The sequence below is a fragment of the Gorilla gorilla genome, chromosome 15 (assembly GCF_029281585.2).
Source record: "Gorilla gorilla gorilla isolate KB3781 chromosome 15, NHGRI_mGorGor1-v2.1_pri, whole genome shotgun sequence".
In the NCBI taxonomy this organism is placed as follows: Eukaryota; Metazoa; Chordata; class Mammalia; order Primates; family Hominidae; genus Gorilla; species Gorilla gorilla.
The window spans coordinates 119928173-119953342 of record NC_073239.2 but is presented as its reverse complement, the minus strand read 5'-3'; the positions used below and the strand labels follow the sequence as shown (position 1 = coordinate 119953342).

At 48.3% G+C, this 25170-nt stretch overlaps 1 protein-coding gene across 5 annotated transcripts in view; it reads left to right on the top strand.

The window, feature by feature from the left end:
* Positions 1-25170, top strand: part of CDC42BPB (CDC42 binding protein kinase beta) — a 124201-nt gene that overhangs the window by 73368 nt on the left and 25663 nt on the right. For all 5 annotated transcript variants that reach the window (XM_055361616.2, XM_055361614.2, XM_055361615.2 and 2 more), the window contains 14 exons: positions 1232-1480; positions 4047-4126; positions 6195-6361; positions 6453-6572; positions 8098-8231; positions 10043-10285; positions 13067-13177; positions 14612-14856; positions 14970-15075; positions 16153-16277; positions 16941-17046; positions 18673-18821; positions 20171-20265; positions 23610-23689. In XM_055361616.2, coding sequence (XP_055217591.1) covers positions 1232-1480; positions 4047-4126; positions 6195-6361; positions 6453-6572; positions 8098-8231; positions 10043-10285; positions 13067-13177; positions 14612-14856; positions 14970-15075; positions 16153-16277; positions 16941-17046; positions 18673-18821; positions 20171-20265; positions 23610-23689 — 2010 coding nt within the window. The remainder of the gene's footprint in view (positions 1-1231; positions 1481-4046; positions 4127-6194; positions 6362-6452; positions 6573-8097; positions 8232-10042; positions 10286-13066; positions 13178-14611; positions 14857-14969; positions 15076-16152; positions 16278-16940; positions 17047-18672; positions 18822-20170; positions 20266-23609; positions 23690-25170) is intronic.

Genomic DNA, 25170 nt, shown 5'->3' with positions numbered 1-25170 from the left:
AACGTTTTTCCCAAAGTAGAAGCATATTTTTATTTGTAAATTAATATATACCCCCTATAAAAACTTCAGACAATGCAAAAATGCGTATTGTAGATAATGAAAATCGTCTCATCCATTTCTTAGTGACAAATTCTGTTAAAGTAACAACTGGGACTTCGTTATTACTAAGAGCCTGCCAGCAGTCACTGAGTGCCGACCACCTGTGGGCTCTTGGGTCAGGCAGTCCGTGAAGCAGGTGACATTGTTCTTCCTTTCTGTAGATGACAGAGGTGGTGGCTCAGCTCTCAGCCCACTCTACCATGAGGGGGTGTGGCCTCGGCAGACCTCAGCTCGTGTGTGTGCGTGCGCATGTGTGTGTTTAGATACGTGGCATCATGTTACATATCAACAGTTTTTTGTCATTGTATCTGTGGTGTCTTTCTGTAGCAGCACACAGACATGTTCCTTTTTCTTTGTGCCCCATCTTTTTTGTTTTGAGCTGGAATCTCGCTCTTGTCACCCAGGCTGGAGTGCAGTGGCGCGATCTTGGCTCACTGCAACTTGCACCTCCCGAGTTTAAGCGATTCTTGTGCCTCAGCCTCCCAAGTAGCTGGGATTACAGGCCGCCACCATGCCCGGTAATTTTTGTATTTTTAGTAGAGACAGGGTTTCACCTTGTTGGTCAGGCTGGTCTGGAACTCCTGACCTCAGGTGATCTGCCCACCTCGGCCTCCCAAAGTGCTGGGATTACAGGCGTGAGTCACTATGCCCAGCCGGTATCTTTTTTAACGAGTCTCTTTTTTGATGGGCATGTAGGTAATTTGCAGTTTTCTTGGTCAAAATACAGTGGAGTCCTGAGCATGTTGTGTTTCCTCTTAGTAACTGCTTTTTTAGTGTGAGTTTCCAGAAGCGGAGCTGCCGTGATGCTCGCACTGTGCATTCTGATGGGGCTGCGCCTGTCCCTCTTCCCGCGCACGGCATGTTTCCCACATTCCTTGCCACCTCCGTAGGTAAAATGTGTCATTTACATGCAGTGTGGTCACAAGTCTACAATGAGTAAAACCAGAAGGACCACTGGTTTTCTTGTTTGCCTTTTGGGAATGGAAATTTATTAGCTTTGGATTGCATTTAGGTCCCATGAAGTGACCTGCTTTGAAGCTACCATTTCTACTTTGTTTCCTGTCATATCTGTGCACCTTAAACTCTCTGAATGCGTCCACCTGTCCACCGGTGTTTTTGCCACCCCTTGCAGGAGCGATTCCAGTTCCCATCCCATGTCACGGATGTATCTGAAGAAGCGAAGGACCTCATCCAGAGACTGATCTGCAGTAGAGAGCGCCGGCTGGGGCAGAATGGAATAGAGGATTTCAAAAAGCATGCGTTTTTTGAAGGTCTAAATTGGGAAAATATACGAAACCTAGAAGCACCTTATATTCCTGATGTGAGCAGTCCCTCCGACACATCCAACTTCGACGTGGATGACGACGTGCTGAGAAACACGGTGAGTGTGAAAGCACCGTTCTCAGGGTTGCTGGCTGTGGGTCTGACATGCAGTGCTGTGTTGAGGGCATTGCTTATCAAGTCAGTACACCATAAAGCTGTGAAATTTGGCACTTAAGACAGTGTGCTTTTTATTCCAGCCTTCAGCTGGGTCCTTAATATTCCTTTAAAAAATGATGGATGACTCAATTTGAGTAAAATTCAGTTAAACAGCTCATTTGTTTTGGAACTCAACAGAAATACTTTTGCTTTTATTTTCACGGTACTTGATACTTTTTTTTTTTTTGAGACAGTCTTGCTCTGTCGCCAGGCTGGAGTGCAGTGGTGCAATCTCAGCTCACTGCAACTTCTGACTCCCTGGTTCAAGCCATTCTCCTGCCTCAGCCTCCCGAGTAGCTGAGATTACAGGCATGCACCACCATGCCCAGCTAATTTTTGTATTTATAGTAGAGACGGGGTTTCACCATGTTGGCTAGGATGGTCTCAATCTCCTGACCTCATGATCCGCCCACCTCTGCCTCCCAAAGTGCTGGGATTATAGGCGTGAGCCATCGCGCCCGGCCTACTTGATACTTTTCAAAGCATTGTCCCATACATCATTGTATTAGAGCTTCACTGCAACCCTGTCACCACATTTTAGGTTTTTTAGGTTGAAAGACACCAAGACATGGGCTTAGCCTACAGTCCCATAGGCAGTGTGGCGGCCTCTCAGTTACTGGTCTTTTCCCTACATGTGAGAGCACGTTAAATCTTTCTAACATTACAGCACTTTGTGTCTGCATTGGTGTTTCTTTATACAGCAAGAGTTCAGAACAGAGATGATAATAGCAGATTTTGAGTCTCCGCACTGATGTTTAAGATCAGGATTTTCCGAGTTGGGTTCCGGCTGTGGGACTTGTCTGGTGTTCCAGTCGGCTCTGACAGGGCCTCTTTGATGCATTAGCCAGTACCTTTGGTCCTGGAGAATTTTGCTCATATCTCGTAAAATTCTTTTGTTCTCATCAAACCCATACATGTGTGACTTCATTTGGGGATAGACAAACTGAGGTTTAACCAAATAAAAGGAAAAATCTTCTTCGTTGCTTATTAATTTAGAGAGTTTCTTACACCGAAGCATCATCATTCACTCTGTATGTTTCATCCCCGGGACCTCTCGAAATGAATGACCGTGAACCTGGGGAAACTCCTAGTAGTTTAGTGGGAGGAGCAGAGGTTCTTAGAAACTATGAAGTACCCCTTGTAGGGTCATGGAAAAGGTAAATCTGGGCCGGGTGCGGCGACTCACCCCTGTAGTCCCAGAACTTTGGGAGGCTGAGGTGGGCGGATCACCTGAGGTCAGGATTTCGAGACCAGCCTAGCCAACATGGTGAAACCCCGTCTCTACTAAAAATACAAAAATTAGCTGGGCATGATAGCGGGTGCCTGTAATCCAGCTACTTGGGAGGCTGAGGCAGGAGAATCGCTTGAACCCAAGAGGTGGAAGTTGCAGTGCCTGAGAATACGCCACTGCACTCCGGCCTGGGTGACAGAGCGAGACTCCATCTCAAAAAAAAAAAAAACAAGAAAAGTTAAATCTATTTGCACCGAATACTTGCTTTGATGGCTTCACATTCAAAATAAAGACTGAACTTCAGACCACATGGAGAAAATGCTGAGAAAAGTATTGTCATTGTTGAAAGGATTGTTGTCCTAGACTCTGACTCCAGACTCCAACTCCTTCCACACTGAAATTTCCCAGATAAAGAACTTTGCTTATATTTTTTATTTTTTGAGACTGATCTCCTTCTGTCACCCAGGCTGGAATACAGTGATACAACCTCAGCTCACTGCAACCTCAGCCTCCCATATTCAATCAAGTCTCGTGCCTCGGCCTCTTGAGTAGCTGGGATTACAGGCACGTGCTGCCACATCCAGCTAATTTTTGTATTTTTAGTAGAGATGGGGTTTCACCATGTTGGCCTAGGCTGATCTTGAACTCCTGGTCTCAAGCAATCCACCCACCTCAGCCTCCCAAATTGCTGGGACTACAGGCGTGAGCCACTGTGCCTGGCCCCTGGTTATGGTTTTTAATAAAGAAAGATCCTCAGAATGAAAAATAGAGTTATAATAAACTTATCTAAAATAATCTACCTTTGGGTTCCTTTTTGCCTTGGGGCCTCTTGTCTTAGGTCAAGAACCTGAGAGTCCCCAGGCTCTGTCCGGTGTCCTCAGAGGGACCATACCTGTTCACACTGTTGGACTCTGCACACAGTTGTGTTAAGCAGTGAATTCTGTGGCTTTAAGAAGTCTTTGAAAATAACTAACCTGGTAACGGCCTGTGCCACTGTCATCGAAATCAGTGCGTGTCTCCTGTGAGCTTTATTGTACATACAGCGTATAGGGCCAGGCTTGAGAAAGACAGATCTGCCATACTCATCTCCCCTGCAGAGGACACCATGGAATCCACATTCTCCAAGGCCACATGTTCTGCCCAGTGCCTCCTGTCACCATGACTGTAACCATCTTTCCTCTTTTTACCTGTTTGTTTGAATGTAGATTTCATTTGTGTTGTATATGTTCTTATGCAGGAAATATTACCTCCTGGTTCTCACACAGGCTTTTCTGGATTACATTTGCCATTCATTGGTTTTACATTCACAACGGAAAGGTATGTCTGGATTTATCATTCCCCAGGGAGACACTTCCCTTGTGGTAGATGAACAGTCAGACACTACAGTCTGTCCCCGGGGGCGGGCTAGTGGGTGTTGTGTGCGCTGGGAGGCCATTACTTAAGGGAGATGGAGATGGGTTTTTGGTCTTAAAATATGCACACCTGATGACTACAGGTGATACCATAGCAAGGTTGCAGGCGTTTTCTCTACAGATATCCAGGTCGTAAAGAATTCAGGTTTCATGGTCTTTGTTGTATGTTCTTGTTTTTACAACCCTTTAAAAATGTTAAAACCATTCATGCTCGTGATGGTGCAGAAACAGGCCACGGGCAGGATTTCTCCCAGGGGCCACGGGGGCGAGATTTCTCCCAGAGGCCGTAGTTTGCCAACCCCTGACCAATAGGCCGCCAGCATTGGCAGGGTTAGCTCTGATCCAGTCGGTGGCCACAGCAAGCAGAGCAGTTGCCATGCGCACTCAGCTGAGAGCTGGCTTCCATCAGAGCACTCTGCTGGCTTTTGTAAGGATTGTGTGCCGTGGGCCCCTGTCCCAAATGGGCCTCTTTGCAAAGTTGTGTCGCCTGAAATGGTCCACCTCGATTTTGAAAGGAAACTGGGGCCAAGAGGAGAGGGGTTAGGAAGAAAGGGAGGTGAAATGAGACAATGGAAGCTCCCACTGTGCCACAGAATCTGATTCCCGGCGTCCTCTGGCAGCTGGAATCACAGTTGAAAATGTCTTGGGAGGGAGATATCCCCATGCTTCTTTTTTTTTTTTTTTGAGACGGAGTCTCGCTCTGTCGCCCAGGCTGGAGTGCAGAGGCACGATCTCAGCTTACTGCAACTTCTGCCTCCCGGGTTCAAGCGATTCCCCTGCCGCAGGCTCCTGAGTAGCCGGGACTACAGGCGCCCGCCACCATGCCCGACTAATTTTTTTTATTTTAGTAGAGACGGGGTTTCACCATATTGGCCAGATGGTCTCGATCTCCTGACCTCGTGATCTCCCCGCCTTGGCCTCCCAAAGTGTCAGGATTACAGGCGTGAGCCACCGCGCCCGGCTGATATCCCCATACTTCTGCTCGAGCTTGGAAGACATCTCTTTTGGTGTGAGAGGCCAGGGTTAAACAGCCCATAAGCCAAAGTGGCAGCTGCTGTCTTCCAGCCCACAGGAGGCTTTCTGCGTGGGCATATTGATTTACCAGCCCCCAGTGCAGAGGTTCTTGACCTTTCTAATACATCCCAGCTCACCAAATGCTTGTCACACTTGCAGGTCCCAAGCCCATGGCTGTAGTTTGGCCAGATAGGCCTAGAGCTCTCCTCTTGACAGATCCCACAGGGCTGGAGCAGCCCAGCACCCTCAGACCACCTGTGGAGAAACACTGACCAGGTCTTCTCTAAAGGGGGCTGGGTGCCTTTATGGGACTCAGCATAGGAGCTCAAAATTTCCCTGACTTCACTGTCACATAAAGAGCTAAGCAGAACTAAGTAACTCCTAAAGCAGCCCAAGCATTAAGCTATTAAATGAGAGCCATCCTGGGCTTCAGCCTGTGCCTCGGCTGTGTGTGTCATCGAGTGGTCTGGTCCTTGGTAGGGGGCTTAGTGTGCTGGTCAGTGCTAGAATTGGTGGCTTAGCCTGCAGGGGAAGAAGGGTTGAAAGAGCTGTCCTGGATTGCTTGGCCAGTTGGTGGCCAAACCAGGAAGCTCTCAGTGGTCCGTGCGTACCGCTGACCTGCAGACGAGCTGGGGCTGCCCCCTAAGCCTTGTTTTATGCAAAATCCATGCCTTCTGGTTTTGCATTTATAGTTAAGTGTGGGGGATGATTTAGAAATGCCATTTCCCCTCCTTTGCAGAGGCGCTTTCTTTGACCAGCGGTGGGGAGTGCCCTTGTCAGTGTCTCCTTGACCATCCGGTCACTTGTCTAACTTTGGTTCCATAAACAATAAAGTCTTATCTCAGGTGTTTTTATTTGCCGATTTAAAAAGATTATCTTTCACCTCAGGAAGATTGAAAATGCTAATGAAATCGCTAAATTTTCAGTAGATCGAAAAAACCTGTTGCTTGGTTTCCCAGCTGTTTTTCTGATCGAGGCTCTCTGAAGAGCATAATGCAGTCCAACACATTAACCAAAGATGAGGATGTGCAGCGGGACCTGGAGCACAGCCTGCAGATGGAAGCTTACGAGAGGAGGATTCGGAGGCTGGAACAGGAGAAGCTGGAGCTGAGCAGGAAGCTGCAAGGTGAGGGCAGTGCCGGCTCCGGGGCCAGGCGGGGGCGCTGCGGCCAGGCTGCACCTCACGCTGTACCTCACGCTGTCTCTCCGTCCCTCAGAGTCCACCCAGACTGTGCAGTCCCTCCACGGCTCATCTCGGGCCCTCAGCAATTCAAACCGAGATAAAGAAATCAAAAAGCTAAATGAAGAAATCGAACGCTTGAAGAATAAAATAGCAGGTATGTGTTTAAAAGTGTGACTTCTTAGTCTCTATTTTTGGTCATTACTGTCTTAAAAGGGAATTTCAGGGTCCTTTTCATAAAGTGGGAAAGCAGAAAAAAAGCTTAGGCTTTAGCAAGATTATTTAGAGTTCTCAAATTTTGGTCAGTTCTTTTTTTTTAGACAGAGTTTCACTTTTGTCACCCAGGCTGGAGTGCAGTGGTGCGATCTCAGCTCACTGAAACCTCCACCTCCTGGGTTCAAGCGATTCTCTTGCCTCAGCCTCCCAAGTAGCTGGGATTACAGGCATGCGCCACCACACCCGGCTAATTTTGTATTTTTAGTAGAGACAGGGTTTCACCATGTTGGCCAGGCTGGTCTCGAACTCCTGACCTCAGGTGATCTGCCTGCCTTGGCCTCCCAAAGTGCTGGAATTACAAGCATGAGCCACTGCACCCAGCCCCAACTGGCTTAGTTCTAATGATATTATTTTATAGTCACCAGCTAGAATCAGTTCCTGATATTTTATCTGTACGTTCTCTGGCTATTTTCTGCTTCTCTGTTACAGTTTTCCTCTTTGTGGCTTTCAGACAGTTCCTAGAGCTGCTTTCCTCCTAAAGCTTAATCAGTGACTCTGCCTGCTCCTCGGTGTTGTAGGTGCTAGACCTGCCATCACCACTTTGTTTTGGTGGTTCCTAGGTTATCAAAGTTCCCTAAAAGCTCCAATCACTTTTTGTTTTTGTTTTTGTTTTTTTTGAGACGGAGTCTCACTCTGTCACCCAGGCTGGAGTACAGTGGCACGATCTCGGCTCACTGCAAGCTCCACCTCCTGGGTTCACACCATTCTCCTGCCTCAGCCTCCCAAGTAGCCCCCCACCACCATGCCTGGCTAATTTTTTGTATTTTTACAAAATAGAGACAGGATTTCACTGTGTTAGCCAGGATGGTCTCGATCTCCTGACCTCATGATCCGCCTGCCTTGGCCTCCCTAAGTGCTGGGATTACAGGCGTGAGCCTCTGCGCCTGGCCTGGCTCCAATCACTTTTAAGCCTTGACCTCACACAGGTTGGCTCTGCAGTTGACCTTCACCTCCAAAGCACACTTTGAATCTCACCTTCTCTGCATTTCCTCTCAGGAACCCCACTGTCCTGATCCAAAAACAGACTTCTTTGATTGAGTCACTTACTAAAACCTTTCTTGCACGCTGAGAAAGGACAAGGGCCAGGTACTGTGCTGGGTGACACAGGTTAGAGGGACTGAGCAGACGAGTGTGTGCGCCACCCAAGGGCTCCCAGTGCTCAGGGGAGATCGCTGTCAGATCAGAGTAAAGTCTAGGGAGCCTGTTCAGCACAGGCGTGCAGGTAGCTGTGCCTATGACACTGTGTGTGTGTGTGTGTGTGTGTGTGTGTGTGTAAGTAAAAAAACCTCTGAATGAAAAAGTGTTGTGAATTATTAAATAATTTCCTATCAGTAAGTCAGCTAACATAAAGTTTACATATAGTCATTGCACATAAAGGAACAGAGTTTATTTCCTCTTTTGTCCAGATTCAAACAGGCTCGAGCGACAGCTTGAGGACACAGTGGCGCTTCGCCAAGAGCGTGAGGACTCCACGCAGCGGCTGCGGGGGCTGGAGAAGCAGCACCGCGTGGTCCGGCAGGAGAAGGAGGAGCTGCACAAGGTAGGTGGCTCAGTTTGGGGTGAGAAAGGCTTATGGGACTTTGCAGAGTTCTGTAAGGTCACGTTCATGCAGATGATGGAAGACCTCTTGGGACTTCTGCCCATGGGCTGTTCCTGCTGCATGCAGGACGCCAGGGCCAAGCCTGGCCCCGGGGTCCCTGCCACGCCTGCCTGCTGCACAGCCTCCGCGTCGGCTGGCAGAGCTTGGCTCCCAGTGGCAAGTGCCTTCCACCCCCTTGCCCCCAGCGGTTATCCACCTCGCAGTCAGCCTCTCCAGTCTCCACTTCAGACCCACAGAGAAAGCAGCACCCCACTGCATTCTAAAGCGAGGAAAGATGTCGATAGGGCATGGTGGCCGTGCATAGGGCATGGTGGCCATCCACAGGGCATGGTGGCTGTGCATAGGGCATGGTGGCTGTGGCAACACACGCTGCGTCCCGAGCCAGGCCCTCCCCTTCTCTCCACCAGGCCTCTGCTCTTAGAAGGGGACCCTTAGAAATGACAGGGAACTGCAGCAGAGACCCTGTGTTAAAATCTGGGTGATTTCCCCCCATAATTCGTTTATAAATTTCATTTTTAGTAATATATGGGAAACTTTTATGCTCAGGTGTGAGCATGTTACTAACACAATTATATGCGTGTTTTCTAAAATACACTCACTGATACATGTTATTCTTGAACCTGTAGTTTGTGATCTGTTCTCTAAAATGTGCCAGGTATCAAACCCAGATTGTTTCTTAAGATAATCTGTGGGTCATCCACGTGAGTGATTTGTCTAGAAGTGCAGTGTGGGCACATGGCATCTCATTGCTTGACAGGGTCATAGTACCTCCCAGCGGGCCCAGAGAGGCCTGGGGAGGCCTCCCCTTCACGTGTGGGAGCTGCCCTGCCAGCTTGCTCGGGGTCTTGTCACTTCCATCTCAGACCAGCAGGTGTGACAGTGACTGAACTGCCAGATAGTTGACCAGATTGGCTGCAGGGAGGTCAGGGTCATCAGCGTGGTGAGTGCAGAGTGACAGCCAGTATCCGCACATCAGTCTGCAGTGAAGGGCAGGCTGTCCAGCGATTGTTTTTATACAGTTCTTCACTGTGACTTCACCTTCAGCACTTTGTGTCTATGTGTTCTTTTTGATTTTGCTTATGTTTAAGTAACTAGATTGAGTGCCCAAATGCTTCATTCAGCTTTGCGGCTGTGCAGGTGACACTGGGCAGAGGCTGACATTACGGAGCGTCCTCCTGTAAGCACGCTGCCCCCATGTGGTTGTGGGGCTTTTTTTTTTTTTTTGAGGCAGAGTCTCACTCTGTCGCCCAGGCTGGAGTGCAGTGGCACAATCTCGGCTCACTGCAACCTCTGCCTCCCAGGTTCACACCGTTCTCCTGCCTCAGCCTCCCAAGTAGCTGGGACTACAGGCACCCACCACCACGCCCAGCTAATTTTTTTGTATTTTTAGTAGAGACGGGGTTTCACTGTGTTAGCCAGGATGGTCTCCATCTCCTGACCTCAGGTGACCCGCCCACCTTGGCCTCCAAAAGTGCTGGGATTACAGGTGTGAGCCACTGTGCCCGGCCTGTGGGGCCTTTCTTGGTGTGCAGTTGGTCTCAGCACCTGAGCCCAGGCGGCCTTCCCATTGCCTGTGTGGCTGGCACGAGACAGAGCACACGTCTTTTTCCAAGCAGCTCAGATCTGTGGCTCTAATCTGTAACCAGCATTGGCTGTCGCTTTTAACTCCTCAATATCATGGAAGACCGAACCTCCAGCCTTCCAAGCCTTTGTTAGGCAAACGTAAAACATCTATAATTGTTTTTGTTCAGCAACTGGTTGAAGCCTCAGAGCGGTTGAAATCCCAGGCCAAGGAACTCAAAGATGCCCATCAGCAGCGAAAGCTGGCCCTGCAGGAGTTCTCGGAGCTGAACGAGCGCATGGCAGAGCTCCGCGCCCAGAAGCAGAAGGTGTCCCGGCAGCTGCGAGACAAGGAGGAGGAGATGGAGGTGGCCACGCAGAAGGTGGACGCCATGCGGCAGGAAATGCGGAGAGCTGAGAAGCTCAGGAAAGAGGTAGCTGTGGAGATGGTTCAGGGATGGTATCGACTGGACATTTGTGTGACTTTTATAAAACGTCTTTGAAATCTTGGGCTGCATTACTGTAAAAGGGGTCAGAAATTTTCTGTGGAGCCAAGTAAGTTGATCGGCCGAGCATTTATTTTGTTGTTCTCATTCCTCAATATTGGTGAAATTACAATAAGGTTCTTGTGGTGCTGATTTTCTTTAATTCCCTTTTAAGTAAATAGAGGGTGTTTATGCTGTGCTGTGATGCAGCCTGGCTTATGTGAATAAGACACCTGCAGTCCACACAGGGCAGGTGGCAGTAGAAAGGCAAATCACGGGCCGGGCACGGGGCTCACGCCTGGAATCCCAACACTGTGGGAGGCACCAAGATAGCCGGATCGTTGAGTTTAGGAGTTTGAGACCAGCCTGAGCAACATGGCAAAACCCTTCAGCACACTTCAGGCCGCCGCTTAGGTGAGTGCTTCTGAAGTGTCTTGGCTCAGCACCATTCGACACTGTTGGAATGATTACAACCCCAAAGAGCTTTCTTATGTAGGCTACAGCTCTCAACATGCACCATGGAAGAAATTAAAACAAAATCTTGTTAATACAATGAAAACCCATTTCATGTTAACATAAGTAACATGTTTAATGAAAAGTAACTATTTCTTTAAAAATTTGGCAGGAAGAATGGCATTTTTTACATTTTGTTAGCTGTTCTTTAATATCTGGCTGAATAGAAAACAGTTGAGTTCTCATGGCTGTTTCTTCAATCTGTTTTGCTACGCTGTTCTGGATAAAGTACATGAAGAAATCCTGGCCCCCACAGATAGCTAATTAGGAAAGGAAGGGCCCTGCACACCCCTGATGTCTCAGGACCCCAGGGTTTTCAGCCCTGTGCTGCCCTGGGTGTTCTGAGTGTTCTGCTGTGAATGGTTGACATATTGTAAGCGATGCTTAGTTTAGAACTCTATTAAAATTTCCTTGATAAATCCCATAAATGAGAAGGCCTGGAAGCACATGCTCCTGTTCCTTTAAGTTCAGGGCTCTTTGTTCTTTAGCCACAGAGGACCTGTTTGTTTTCTTCTTAGTCTATTTTGCAACCCAAATATATTTGTAGTTACAGGCAGTTAAAACTGAAGTTAGTGATACCCCTAATGAGGAATTAGCATTCCACATATGGGGGAAGTGATAACAGTGCCTGGGATTGCCCTCGAGTGGTTTGGGCACAGGCAGAGATGAAGCAGTCTTGGCTCGGGAGCTCACTGTTGAAGCTGGGTGCCGGCACGCGTGTTCGCTATTCTGCTCGCTCTTCGTGTGCGTGTTTGAAATGGCCCATTTAATAAATGAATTCCATCCGGGAGGGAGGTGGGGGGGTCAGCCCCCCGCCCGGCCAGCCGCCCCGTCCGGGAGGTGAGGGGCGCCTCTGCCCGGCCGCCCCTACTGGGAAGTGAGGAGCCCCTCTGCCCGGCCACCACCCCGTCTGGGAGGTGTACCCAACAGCTCATTGAGAACGGGCCATGATGACAATGGCGGTTTTGTGGAATAGAAAGGGGGGAAAGGTGGGGAAAAGATTGAGAAATCGGATGGTTGCCGTGTCTGTGTAGAAAGAGGTAGACATGGGAGACTTTTCATTTTGTTCTGTACTAAGAAAAATTCTTCTGCCTTGGGATCCTGTTAATCTGTGACCTTACCCCCAACCCTGTGCTCTCTGAAACATGTGCTGTATCCACTCAGGGTTGAATGGATTAAGGGCGGTGCAAGATGTGCTTTGTTAACCAGATGCTTGAAGGCAGCATGCTCGTTAAGAGCCATCACCACTCCCTAATCTCAAGTACCCAGGGACACAAACACGGCGGAAGGCCGCAGGGTCCTCTGCCTAGGAAAACCAGAGAACTTTGTTCACTTGTTTATCTGCTGACCTTCCCTCCACTATTGTCCTGTGACCCTGCCAAATCCCCCTCTGCAAGAAACACCCAAGAATGATCAATTAAAAAAAAAAAAAAAAAAAAAAGAGCCAGCCACTTAAAGAACATACTTCTGTTCAAAACGAGCACATGTGAGGCACCCCTTCAGGGATTCCCTGGAAAACCTTACGAGCCTTTTTGAAGCGGGGTAAAGCTGAAGGCCCTCTGGGTGTAGGTGGAGCTGAAATTCTGTGCCGTTGATGACTATGCAAGTTTATTTGGATCCAAGGACTCCATGGGCCCAGGGACCTTTAGGCTATATTCAAACAGGGCTGCTATGTAAAGGTACTCACCGATACAGCTAGACCAGTTGTTTATAACCATCCTTTATAACTATCCTTTTCTGATAGTTAAGTGCTCAACGACTGTAATAGTTGTTAAATATTTTAGTATCACTTTTTCCTAATTTTATTACTTATCAGTTTTGTGTACATGCCTCAGTGACTCAGTTAGGATATGAATTCTTGGAATCCAATAAAATTTCTTTTTCTTTGAAAAAAAAATGAATTCAAGTTCTACAGATATCAAAAGTACTTGTTTTCACGAATCAGTGAAATTTAAATTTCAAGAAATTTATCCTTTCTTGAAATTTAAAAGTGTCAATTTAAGCTAGAATTGAACCTTGTTTTATTACTTACCAACCATCCCAGTTGAACCCTGAAGTGTATTTCTCAAACTTTAATTTGTGATAAGATTTGATGAAGGGTGAACACGCGCAGAGCTCCTTCGAGGTCTTGTTCTTGTGGAGGTCCCGTGGGTGCTGCTGTAACTGGTGAAGCAGGGTTCGCTTTGTGTTAATAGAAACTGGATCTTCCTTTTGTAGCTGGAAGCTCAGCTTGATGATGCTGTTGCTGAGGCCTCCAAGGAGCGCAAGCTTCGTGAGCACAGCGAGAACTTCTGCAAGCAAATGGAAAGCGAGCTGGAGGCCCTCAAGGTAGTGCTGGGCGGGGGTCTCTGCCCTTAACTGAGAGGGATGCTCGTCTTTGCTGACGCCACCACATGGAAGTCACCTTGTGTAATGTGTGGTCCGGGCCGAGTGTCACCTGAGGCTGTTCAGACAAGACCCACATGTGGAGAGGTGGGGGGTGTGACCCCTGCCTTCGTGACTGCTTTCATTTTTAAAGGCCAAGTTCATGTTTTTCCTTTGTTATATAAAAGTTTCAGGCAATTCACAGTAAGTCCTAGGAAACGAATATCTAACCGGCTCATTTCCTACTCCAGCCCCATCAGTTCATAGCCTTCTTCACATCGTGGTATTCTAAATTCGGTGCAGTTGAGTTTTGGAAAAGCTCCTTAAAGCCCGTAGCCTGCTGCTGACTGGGGAAGAGACAGGCTGGCCATCAGTCGGGGCCAGCTGGTGGGGCTGGAGGGTAGCAGGGAGGCCGCGGAGGGCGGGAGTGGGGAAGGCCACAGTGGCCAAGTGGGCAAGGGGCCAGAGGTGGATCTCCTTGGCAGTATAGCGTGGCCTGGGTCTCCTCATGTGTGAGCCGTGTGCGATGGGTCTGCCCTCTCCCTTCGCCTCGGTGATCTGGCAACTCTTCCTCTGGGACGTGGGCCTGAGTTGCTGTTCCTCCCTGGCAGCGGGCTTGGCTGGACCTCGGCATGTGGTGCCCGAGGCTCCTGCCCCTTTCTCAGCCCTTGAGTCTCCTCTCTGCACAGCAGGCAGAGTGAGCTTGGCAGACCAAAGCCGGATCACATTCCTGTGCAGCCAGGGCCTCCGTGGCTCCACAGCTGTCCAGCAGCTACCCTCCTGCCTGCTCCAGCCCAGCAGTGCCTCTCCTGCCCCTCCTTGCCCCACCACACCAGACAACTGGCCTGTCTGCATGCTGCAAACACTGCCAACACGTCCCACCTCACTCCAGCCTGTGCCCTTGTTCTTTGCCCCTAGCCTGACACCTCACTTAATAGGCCAGCACCTTACAGAAGCCGCCCCAGCGATCCTGGCACGCCCTCCACTCCCTACAACCCGGCTGGGGTGCACAGCCCCTCCGCCCCTTTACTGGTTTGCTGTCAGTTCCCGCCAGCCCCAAGAAAGCAGAGACCTCAGTGTCACCCCAGTCACAAGGAGGGGGCCCAGCACAGAGTCAGCTGTCAGAAGAATGCTGCAAGCATGAATGGACAGGGTGTGGGGCAGAGCTTCGGGGGTCCCAGGCAGACCTGGGCACATCCCCCTGCAAGGCTGTCTCCTGCTGTGACCCCCTAGAACCTGGATCACGTTAGCCAGGTCAGCTACGTCATCTGGTGTAGACCAGGCACACACAGTCCTTGGGAAGGTGTCTGCACTCGCTTGGGATGAAAGGGGTTGAAAGGACAGTGTGACCCTTGAGGACACAGAGGTTTGTCAATTTATGTTAACCTTTGTCTTCAGGTGAAGCAAGGAGGCCGGGGAGCGGGTGCCACCTTAGAGCACCAGCAAGAGATTTCCAAAATCAAATCCGAGCTGGAGAAGAAAGTCTTATTTTATGAAGAGGAATTGGTCAGACGTGAGGCCTCCCATGTGCTAGAAGTGAAAAATGTGAAGAAGGAGGTGCATGATTCAGAAAGCCACCAGCTGGCCCTGCAGAAAGAAATCTTGATGTTAAAAGATAAGTTAGAAAAGTCAAAGCGAGAACGGTAGGTTTTCATGAGCTTCTCAGTTCAGAAGATGAAAGCTGATACCCACACCATAGATACGAATATCAGCGAAGTTACGAGCTTTTAAAACTGTTTCTCGCTCACCTTGGCAGGCATAACGAGATGGAGGAGGCAGTAGGTACAATAAAAGATAAATACGAACGAGAAAGAGCGATGCTGTTTGATGAAAACAAGAAGCTAACTGCTGAAAATGAAAAGGTAATTAATTCAAAGTACCTGAGTTAGCACTTTGTGTGGAAGTTGTAATTAAAAAAAATTTATTTTTAATTTGTGTGGGTACATAGTAGGTATATATATTTATGGGGGAATAGAATGTCGTCATTCTTGAGTCTTGAAAGTTTGGTTTTTTTTTTGAGATGGAGTCTCGCTCTGTCGCCCAGGCTGGAGTGCAGTGACACGATCTCGGCTCACTGCAACCTCTGCCTCCCAGGTTCATGCCATTCTCCCGCCTCAGCCTCCCAAGTGGCTGGGACTACAGGCGTCTGCCACCACGCCTGGCTAATTTTTTGTATTTTTAGTAGAGACGGGTTTTCACCATGTTAGCCAGGATGGTCTCGATCTCCTGACCTCATGATCCACCCGCCTCAGCCTCCCAAAGTGCTGGGATTACAGGCATGAGCCACTGTGCCGGCCGAAGTTTGGTGTCTTTTTACAGTGCAGTAATGTGCCATATAACGATGCTTCCATCAATGATAGACTGTGTGTACAACAGGCGTCCCGTACGATCATAATACTGTACTTTACTCTACGTCTTCTGTGTTGAGATACACAGATACTTAGCATTGTGCTACAGCCGCCGGCAGCGTCCGGCACAGCAACATGGTATGCAGGCTTGGGGCCTGGAATTGACAGGCTGTACCACAGGGCCTGGTGTGCGGCAGCCGCACCGTCTAGGCTTGCGTGAGTGCATTCACGCTGCGTGCGCAAGGACACGTTTCTCAGACCGTGTTCTTGCTGTTTCACTACACGTGACTGTTTTAATTTTTGAATGGAGTCATGTGTTTGGTCTTTTAAATAGGATGTTTGTATTCAGCAAAAAGGTGCCAATTGCCTGAAGTCACTAGCTCCAGCTCCATCAGTTTAGGTTTAGATTTGAATTGAAATGTGACTTAAGCTAGATACAGTGAAAAAAATCCATATCATGAACTTAGTTTGGAAAAATCTCATGACGATTAAAGAAAACTTTCAGTCTTCAAAAGAACTTCCAGTGTTAAATCCAGCATACTTAAAGGATGCCCGATTAAGAAGTTCTGTGGTGAAATTGTTTCATTTCAGCTCTGTTCCTTTGTGGATAAACTCACAGCTCAAAATAGACAGCTGGAGGATGAGCTGCAGGATCTGGCAGCCAAGAAGGAGTCAGTGGCCCACTGGGAAGCTCAGATTGCGGAAATCATTCAGTGGTACGTGCACGGCCCCATTAGCGGCCGTGAATCCGCTCCCTGCTCAGTCCATGGGGTCTGCCCCGCCTCTGCTGCCTGATCCCGTGCTTCATTTCACGCCAGGCCGTGCCTCTCAGGCTGGGGTGCAGGTATCGCTGCTGTTCCCCAGAACTTCTCATGTCTGGGGCAGTGGTTCTGTTGGAATAGAGGTGGAGATACGCCCCCACCAACCCACTGAAGGACTTGGGGCAAACCGTTCACACCCCTTGCGTTCTCAGAGACAGGGGAGGCAGAGGCCTCCCAAAGCGGCTGCAGAAGCAGCAGGGAGACTTGGAGCGAGCTGGGACCTGGCCCTCCGCTCCTAAGGTGTGAAGTTGTAATTAAAAAAAGAGTTTTTATTTTTAATTTTTGTGGGTGCGTAGTAGGTATATATATTTATGGAGTAATAGAATTTTTTCATTCTTGAGTCTTGGAAGTTTGGTGTCTTTTTCAACTGCAGTCATGTGCCATGTAACGACGCATCCATCAATGAGATCCCGTGTATACAACGGGTACACTGCGGGCACTCTGGCTGACGTGACACTGTGTCACTGTGTGCCGAGGAAGGTGGGAACGTCCCCTTCTTGTTTGGCTTCTCACTGATAGCCATGCTTCGTGAGATAGAACTTCTGTTCCCTCCTCCAGGGTCAGTGACGAGAAAGATGCCCGGGGTTACCTTCAAGCTCTCGCTTCCAAGATGACCGAAGAGCTCGAGGCTCTGAGGAGTTCTAGTCTGGGGTCAAGAACGCTGGTAGGTTTTGTGTAGTGCCTGCATTTCCATTACTGAACAATTCCTTAAAGGCTTTAAGTACAGATGTGACATTGAAGTACTATTTAGGGAATTACAGTGATGCAAGAGACTTCTGTGCAACCAGTTCCCCAATTTAAGGAACGCCAACATTTGCCTGCTCTCAGATCATCATGGCTTCTCTCGACGGCATTCATTCGTTTAGCAAATAATTACTGAGCACTGAGCTCCGTGGTGTGAAGTTAAGACTGGATTCTGCCCTCAGAGAGCTTGCTTTTATTAATTTCATTGGTTCATTTAGTGATCTGTGTATTTTATTTTCTTCCCCCTGCGACAGTCTCACTCTGTCGCCCAGGCTAGAGTGCAGTGGCGTGATCTCGGCTTACTGCAACCTCCGCCTCCCGGCTTCAAGTGATTCTCCTGCCTCAGCCCCCCGAGTAGCTGGAATTACAGGCATGTGCCGCTACACCTGGCTAATTTTTGTATTTTAGTAGAGACGGGGTTCCACCATGTTGGCCAGGCTGGTCTCAAACCCCTGACCTCAGGTGATCTGCCCGCTTCGGCCTCCCAAAGTGCTGGGATTACAGGCATGAGCCCCCCACACCTGGCCTTCCTCTGTCCATTTTCTTCTCTTTACTGTTATAGATGGAAAATGAAGCATTCTCAATTGTGTTCAATGAAAGGTTTTTAGTTTGTTTAAAAAAAGAAAAAACAGCAAGATGGCATCTCTGGACTTCTTTGATACCTCTCGAAAGTTGATGTCATACATTGGGCAACTCAGTAAGAAAACAGGAGGATGATGTTAGTGAACTGGCTTATTCCACTGTTGCTTCATCCTAGGTCACTCCGTCATTCTTCCCTTATTATTTTAGTCTTTTTTTTTTTTTTTTTTAAATCACAGGTAGGAATGAGTAATGACATAATTCCCAGGATGGTGAAATAGCAAAACGTTTCAAGTTATGAGAAAAAGATAACCGAACCCTATAATGTACCTTAGGTTTGTAAAAGGGTCCAGGGTCCAGTGGACCCATACAGAAATTGCATTACAGAGGCCAGGCGCAGCAGCTCGTGCCTGTAATCCCAGCACTTTGGGAGGCCAAGGTGGGTGGATCACGAGATCAGGAGTTCGAGACTAGCCTGGCCAACATGGTGAAACCCTGTCTCTACTAAAAATACAAAAATTAGCCAGGCATGGTGGTGCGGCACCTGTAATCCCAGCTACTGGCTACTGGAGAGGCTGAGACAGGAAAATCGCTTGAACCCAGGAGGCGGAGGTCGCGTAAGCCGAGATCACGCCATTGCACTCCAGCCTAGGCAACAAGAGTGAAACTACATCTGAAACAAAAAAAAAAAAAAAAAAAGAAAAGAAATTGCACTACAGAATCACTTTTATTCTTCTAAAAGATTAATTATTTTTATTTAGTTATTTTTTAGAAGATTTCTGAGGAAGAGTAAAAAAAGTCATAAAATATCAAAACTAAAACTCCTGAGGCACCTCCATAATTTAGAGTTCGTATCTAAATGAGACCGTAATGGCTTAAGGTTAGACAAAGATAACTTATCTGTTAACATTAGTTTAACAAGCGGATAACTGAAAATGCATTTTTAACGCCGTGACCGTGTCTCAAGGACCCGCTGTGGAAGGTGCGCCGCAGCCAGAAGCTGGACATGTCCGCGCGGCTGGAGCTGCAGTCGGCCCTGGAGGCGGAGATCCGGGCCAAGCAGCTTGTCCAGGAGGAGCTCAGGAAGGTCAAGGACGCCAACCTCACCTTGGAAAGGTACTTGGTGCCAGGGTCTGACTCCAAGTAGGAGCAGTGGCTGTGTGGCCTTGAGCCAGCCCTGAGCCTCACGGGCTCTGATGCTCCTCACCTGGAAAAGCGGGGCCACGGCGTTTGCTGGAGCCTTAGGAGGCAGCACGTCGGGTTCACCTGCAGGAGCCCTGAATAGCAGGCCGTTCTGGCACTGAGGAGGTGGCCGCGAGGGTGCAGGGCCTTGCCTTCCGCGGGGGTGTGTGGTGCGGTGCGAGCCGTGTTTTGACGGCAGTGGGTGCTTGTGCCCCCACGCTGGGTAGCGAGACTCACACCGCTGACAGGAGCCCCTCTCACTGCTTAATCACCTCCGTGCCGCTCCATTCACTAATTCAAGATTGTTCCTTTCAAGCTAACGTGAATATTTTAAAACAGAGGTTGAAGATGGCATTCTCACTTGAAATTTTTCCCTAACTCCAAGCAGTAACAAGAACGCCATTTTCACACAGCAGTGAGTTCAGTCCGTATTTGCTGAGAGTCTCCTCTTTGCAGATCTGGTTTTATGAGGATACGATAATGAACGTCAGTTTCATAAAAGCCAGGCCAGCTCTGCTGTGCCATGAGGCAGGCGAGGACCTGGAAGGGACAGTGTCTCTAACAGAATTACCAAGTCCCAAATCCTGTTAGTTTGGGGCTAAAAAAAATTAATGGTAATAGGTTTCAGTTAAATTGACTTTCTTTATACTGGGAATTGCTGTAAGACTGTTAATGTTGTTAAATCCTATGACCCTCCCACAGCCCAACAGGGTAGGCAGTCTTGTTACTCCCACTTACACACACTCCGCAGGTGATTTGCCCACTGTCACCCCACTGATGAGTGGAACAGCCCCCACAAACTGCATCCCTCCCGGCCAGGTGTTCCCCGTGGCAGCCTGACTTTCTCTGTCCCCTCCACGAAGTTGCTGGAATTGCAAGGCTACCCGTGCGGGTGGTGCTGGTGCTTCTTTGTGCAGCCACCATCTTGCCAGTTATGGGAAAGATATTGACGGGGCTGACGGCTGAGCGGCCTGGGCCCTGTGTCCCTGGAGAACAGAGGACTCGCCTGGGAACGAGATTAGGAAGGTCAAGAGCTCCATTAGGCCTTCGTGAGACACGCCTTCCTAAGCCATGACTTTTTAAATTCCTGTTTGAATGTTTATATTTGAAACATTCGTACTGTTCATGGTGTTTGCAGTAGAAAGGCCCAGCATGAGCTACCGTGTTCTGGACAGTCCTGGGTGCTGGGGAGAAACCCCGGCTCTCTCATCCTGACCTGCCCCATACCAGCTCACAGACGACCTCTTCTCAGTGCACTTAAAGCCATTTATTTTTTATTTTAGCAAACTAAAGGATTCCGAAGCCAAAAACAGAGAATTATTAGAAGAAATGGAAATTTTGAAGAAAAAGATGGAAGAAAAATTCAGAGCAGATACTGGTAAATTAATGTCGTGCAATTCTGCATTATTTGAATATAAGTATTTTTCAAATGAATGGTTTTATTTTCTTTTCGACTTAATAGTTACTTTAGAAGCACCTACAGAATTCCAAATTCAGTATTTTCCAAAATCAGCATTTTCAAACAACATCTTCAAATATATTTTCCCCAAAGGTAGCCATTGTTTTTGGTTTATCCTTCCTTTTTTTTTGAGACAGTCTCGCTGTGTCACCCAGGCTGGAGTGCAGTGGCACAATCTCGGCTCACTGCAACCTCTGCATCCTGGGTTCAAGGATTCTCCCGCCTCAGCCTCCCAAGTAGCTGGGATTGCAGGTGCACACCACCACCACCCCTGGCTAATTTTTGTATTTTTAGTAGAGATGGGGTTTTGCCACGTTGGCCAGGCTGGTCTGCAACTCCTGACCTCAGGCAATCCACCCACCTCAGCCTCCCAAAGTGCTGGAATTACAGGTGTGAGCCACCGTGCCCAGCCTATCCTTCCTTTCATCTTGAAAGCATATGGCAAATCCACACAAATCTAGGCACACATTTGTATCCCCTGATTACACAAAAGACATCATTTTGTGCTGGAGGGGCCACCCCGGCCTCCTCTGCAGCTGCACTGTTCACTGCCGTGGGCTGGCCAGCCATTGGGATGGGTTATTCCCTGGCATTTGCTGTCACAGAAAGTGCTGCCAAGAGTGGCTGTATGGATAGAACATTTCCTGTTTTTGTCGGTGTATTTCGGGATAGAGTTCTAGAAGTGGGATTGCCAGGGCAAAGGGCAAACATGCCTGTACACTCTTGCTGCATGCTGATGGACAGGCTTCCAGAGGCTGTGCAGTGACATTCCTCCCACTTTGCATGAGGGGTTTCTGCCCCACAGCCTACCCACAAAGTAGGATTTCAGACTTTTGGATTTTTGCCGCTCTGAATAGGTGAGAAATAGCATCTCCGTAGAGGTTTAACTTGCATATTTCTCATAAGTAAGATTGAGCATCTTTTTATATGTTTGAGGGACTTTTGTATTTTGTGCATTATATGTTTTTATTGTTTGCCCGCTTTTAAAAATTCAGGTTGTTAGTCTTGCGGATTTCTAAAAGCCTTTTGCATTTTGGGGATTAGTGCCTTTTGTTTGTGATGTAAGTTGCAAGTATTTTTCCTAGTCTGTCTTTGCTTATCATTTATTTATTTTTTTGCCAAATAAAAGTGGTTTTGCAGCCGGTGCGGTGGCTCACGCCTGTAATCCCAACACTTTGGGAGGCTGAGGTGGGCGGATCACCTGAGGTCTGGAGTTCGAGACCAGCCTGACCAACATGGAGAAACCCCATCTCTTGTAAAAATACAAAATTAGCCGGGCGTGGTGGCACATGCCTGTAATCCCAGCTACTCAGGAGGCTGAGGCAGGAGAATTGTTTGAACTTGAACATGAACCCGGGAGGCAGAGGTTGCGGTGAGCCGAGATTACACCATTGCACTCCAGCTTGGGCAACAAGAGCAAAACGCTGTCTTAAAAAAAAGTGGGAGGGGTTTTGCCATCTCTACTAAAAATACAAAAATTAGCTGGGCGTGGTGGCGCATGCCTATAGTCCCAGCTACTCAGGAGGCTGAGGCAGGAGAATCGCTTGAACCTGGGAGGCAGAGGTTGCAGTGAGCTGAGATCTTGCCACTGCACTCCAGCCTGGGTGACAGAGCCAGATTCCGTCTGTCAAGAAAAAAAAAAAAAGTGGTTTTCAAAATTTTTTGTGTGTCAAGTTTTCAGTCTTCTTCCTTTTTTGAGTCATAAATAGGAAAATACACCTAACTCCCAGTTGTTGGAGGGATTCCCCCATGCTTCTCATACTTGTGTGGCTTCATGATTGATTGATTGATTGATTCAGGGTCTTGCTCTGTTGCCCAGGCTGGAGTGCAGTAGCACGATCAGGGCTCACTGCAGCCTCAACTTTCTGGGCTCAAGTGATCCTCCCACCCCAGCCCCCTGAGTAGCTGGGACTACAGGCACGTGCCACCACACCTGGCTATTTATTTATTTATTTATTTATTTATTTATTTATTTATTTATAGAGATGGGGTTGTGCCGTATTTCCCAGGCTGGTCTTGAACTCCTGGACTCAAGCAATCTGACTGCCGTGTCTCCCAGAGTGCTAGGATTACAGGCGTGAGCCACCGTGCCCAGCCTCATTTTTTAAATTAGAATACTGATCCATTTGAAATTTGCTCTGACATATGGTTCGAGGAGTATATCCAGTTTTATCTTTTGCTAATGGCTAGCTGGTTGTCCAATACCAGTTATTAAGCTATTTTTCCTGCTGATTTTATGTGTGACTGTTGTCATGTACAGGATCACTGTGGGCACTTGGGTCTGTTTCTGGATTTTCTCCCCTGTGCCATTGTTCATGGGCAAGAACCACTTGATTCTTGTTTTTTGATATGTGTTTTTTTGTGTGTGTGGCAGGGTCTCACTCTGTCACCCAGGCACGAATGCAGTGGCATGTGCAGCCTCAATCTCCCCAGCTCAAGTGATCCTCCTGTCTCGGTCTCCCAAGTAGCTAGGACCACAGGCACATGCCACCATGCACAGCTAATTTTATTTATTTAATTTTTATGGAGATGGGGTCTCTCTGTGTTGCCCAGGCTGGTCTCAAACTCATGGCCTCAAGCAGTCCTCCGACCTTGGCCTCCCAAAGTGCTGGGATGACAGGTGTGAACCACTGTGCCCAGCCATGATTCTTATTGTAGAGGCCTTAGTGAATCTGCTTTAATACCTGGTAGATCTGCTCCTCCTCCACCTACGCCCAGCCCAGCTGCCCCTGTGGTTTTGAGGGGTTTTTTTGTTTGTTTTTGTTTTTTTTTTGAGACAGAGTCTTGCTCTGTCGCCCAGGCTGGAGTACAGTGGCGTGATCTTGGCTTACCACAACCTCTACCTCCTGGGCTCAAGAGATTCTCCTGCCTCAGCCTCCCGAGTAGCTGGGATTTCAGGCACATACCACCATGCACAGCTAATTTTTGTATTTTTAGCAGAGATGGGATTTCACCATGTTGGCCAGGCTGGTCTTTAACTCCTGACCTCAGGTGATCCGCCCACCTCGGCCTCCCAAAGTGTTGGGATTACAGGTGTGAGCCACCGCACCCAGTCCCTTGGTTACTTTTTCAAGTGAACTTTTTGATTCTTGTTACTCTCTGGGGAAAAGCCTGGCGTTTTTTGTTTTTTTTTTTAATTGTGATCATGTCAGATGTATCAGTTACTCAAGGAGAATTGACATCTTGAAGACACTGAGTCTTTCTGAAAATAATATGTAGACTTTAGTTTTTTTACCTTGACTATTCTTTGTTTCTTTTTGCAGGGCTCAAACTTCCAGATTTTCAGGATTCCATTTTTGAGTATTTCAACACTGCTCCTCTTGCACATGACCTGACATTTAGAGTAAGTCATTGTTTTTTTTTAAGTGACAGATGAGTTTATGATAAGTTAGAAATAGTGTCATATATGATTTTACCACTCATGGGGCCACAAACACACCAGTAAATATACATTCAGTGTTTATCTCAGCGTTGTGCTAACTGTGTAATTGACCCACATGTAATCAACCCACATTAAACGCATCAGGTGACAGACATTTAGGGTATTTGAGGTGCTCCCAGAGAAGCTTTCTCAACTCAGAGTAAGTAGAGATGAGATTAAGAAAGTGCTCAGCCTCTTCAGGGAGAAATCTACACTGGCCTCAGCTGTGTAGTGAGTATTTTTTTTTTTTTTTTTTTTTTTTTTTTGAGACAGAGTCTTGCTCTGTCACCCAGGCTGGAGTGCAGTGGCATGATCTTGGCTGACTGCAACTTCCGCCTCCCGGGTTCAAGTGACTCTCCTGCCTCAGCCTCCCAAGTAGCTGGGACTACAGGCACCCACCACCACGCCCGGCTAATTTTTGTATCTTTGGTAGAGACAGGGTTTCACCATATTGGCGAGGCTGGTCTCGAACTCCTGACCTTAGGTGATCCACCCGCCTTGGCCTCCCAGAGTGCTGGGATTGCAGGCGTGAGCCACCACGCCCAGCCTGTAGCGATTATTTCAAGAAAATACTTTAATACAAATTCTCACACTGGGATGGGTGCAGTGGCTCACGCCTGTAATCCCAGCACTTTGGGAGGCTGAAGTGGGAGGATCACTTGAGCCCAGGAGTTCAAGACCAGCCTGGGCAATATAGCGAGACCCTATCTCTTAAAAAAAAAAAATCCCACACTAGAGCGAATAAAAATACTTTAGTTGTGTTACCATCTGTGTAGCTATAGAGTTCAGCATTGGGGATCGATGGGAAAGGTGGTTGATGGGAACAGTCTGGCACCAGGTGCCTTGCCGAGACCCTCACAAGGAGGCCAACCCCCTTAGGCAGCCGGAGCCGCTGGTCATCTACTTGGGAATTAGCTGTCGAGTGAGGAGCAGACCCCACTGCCTCCCTCCATGGGCCGCAGGTTCTTGGTGGCATTCCATGGAGGCAGGACAGCCTTTCCTCCTCTTCGAAACCTGCAGGGATGCACCCTTGAGAGCAGCACGCGAAGCACATTGGAGCAGGGAGAGTGGAGCTCACTAATGGAACTCCTGATGGGGTGCAGGGTGGGGAAGGTGGTTCCAGCCTTTGATTTAGAAAACTCCAGCCCTACAGGCGAGTGGGAAGAATAGGGTGCATGTGTACATGTCCCTCACCTGGGGTTTTGCTACATCTGCTTTCTCTCTCAACATAAGAGACTTTCTTCCTCTGAAGTATTTGAAAGCGACTTGAAGGTATCAGCGACCCCAACATACTTCAGCAGTTATTTCCTACGATTGGGGCATTCTCTCACATAACCACAGTGTCACTGTCATCAGGCATTCTGTGCTGATGCCGTGGGACAGCCCATATCCATGTGTCCCTT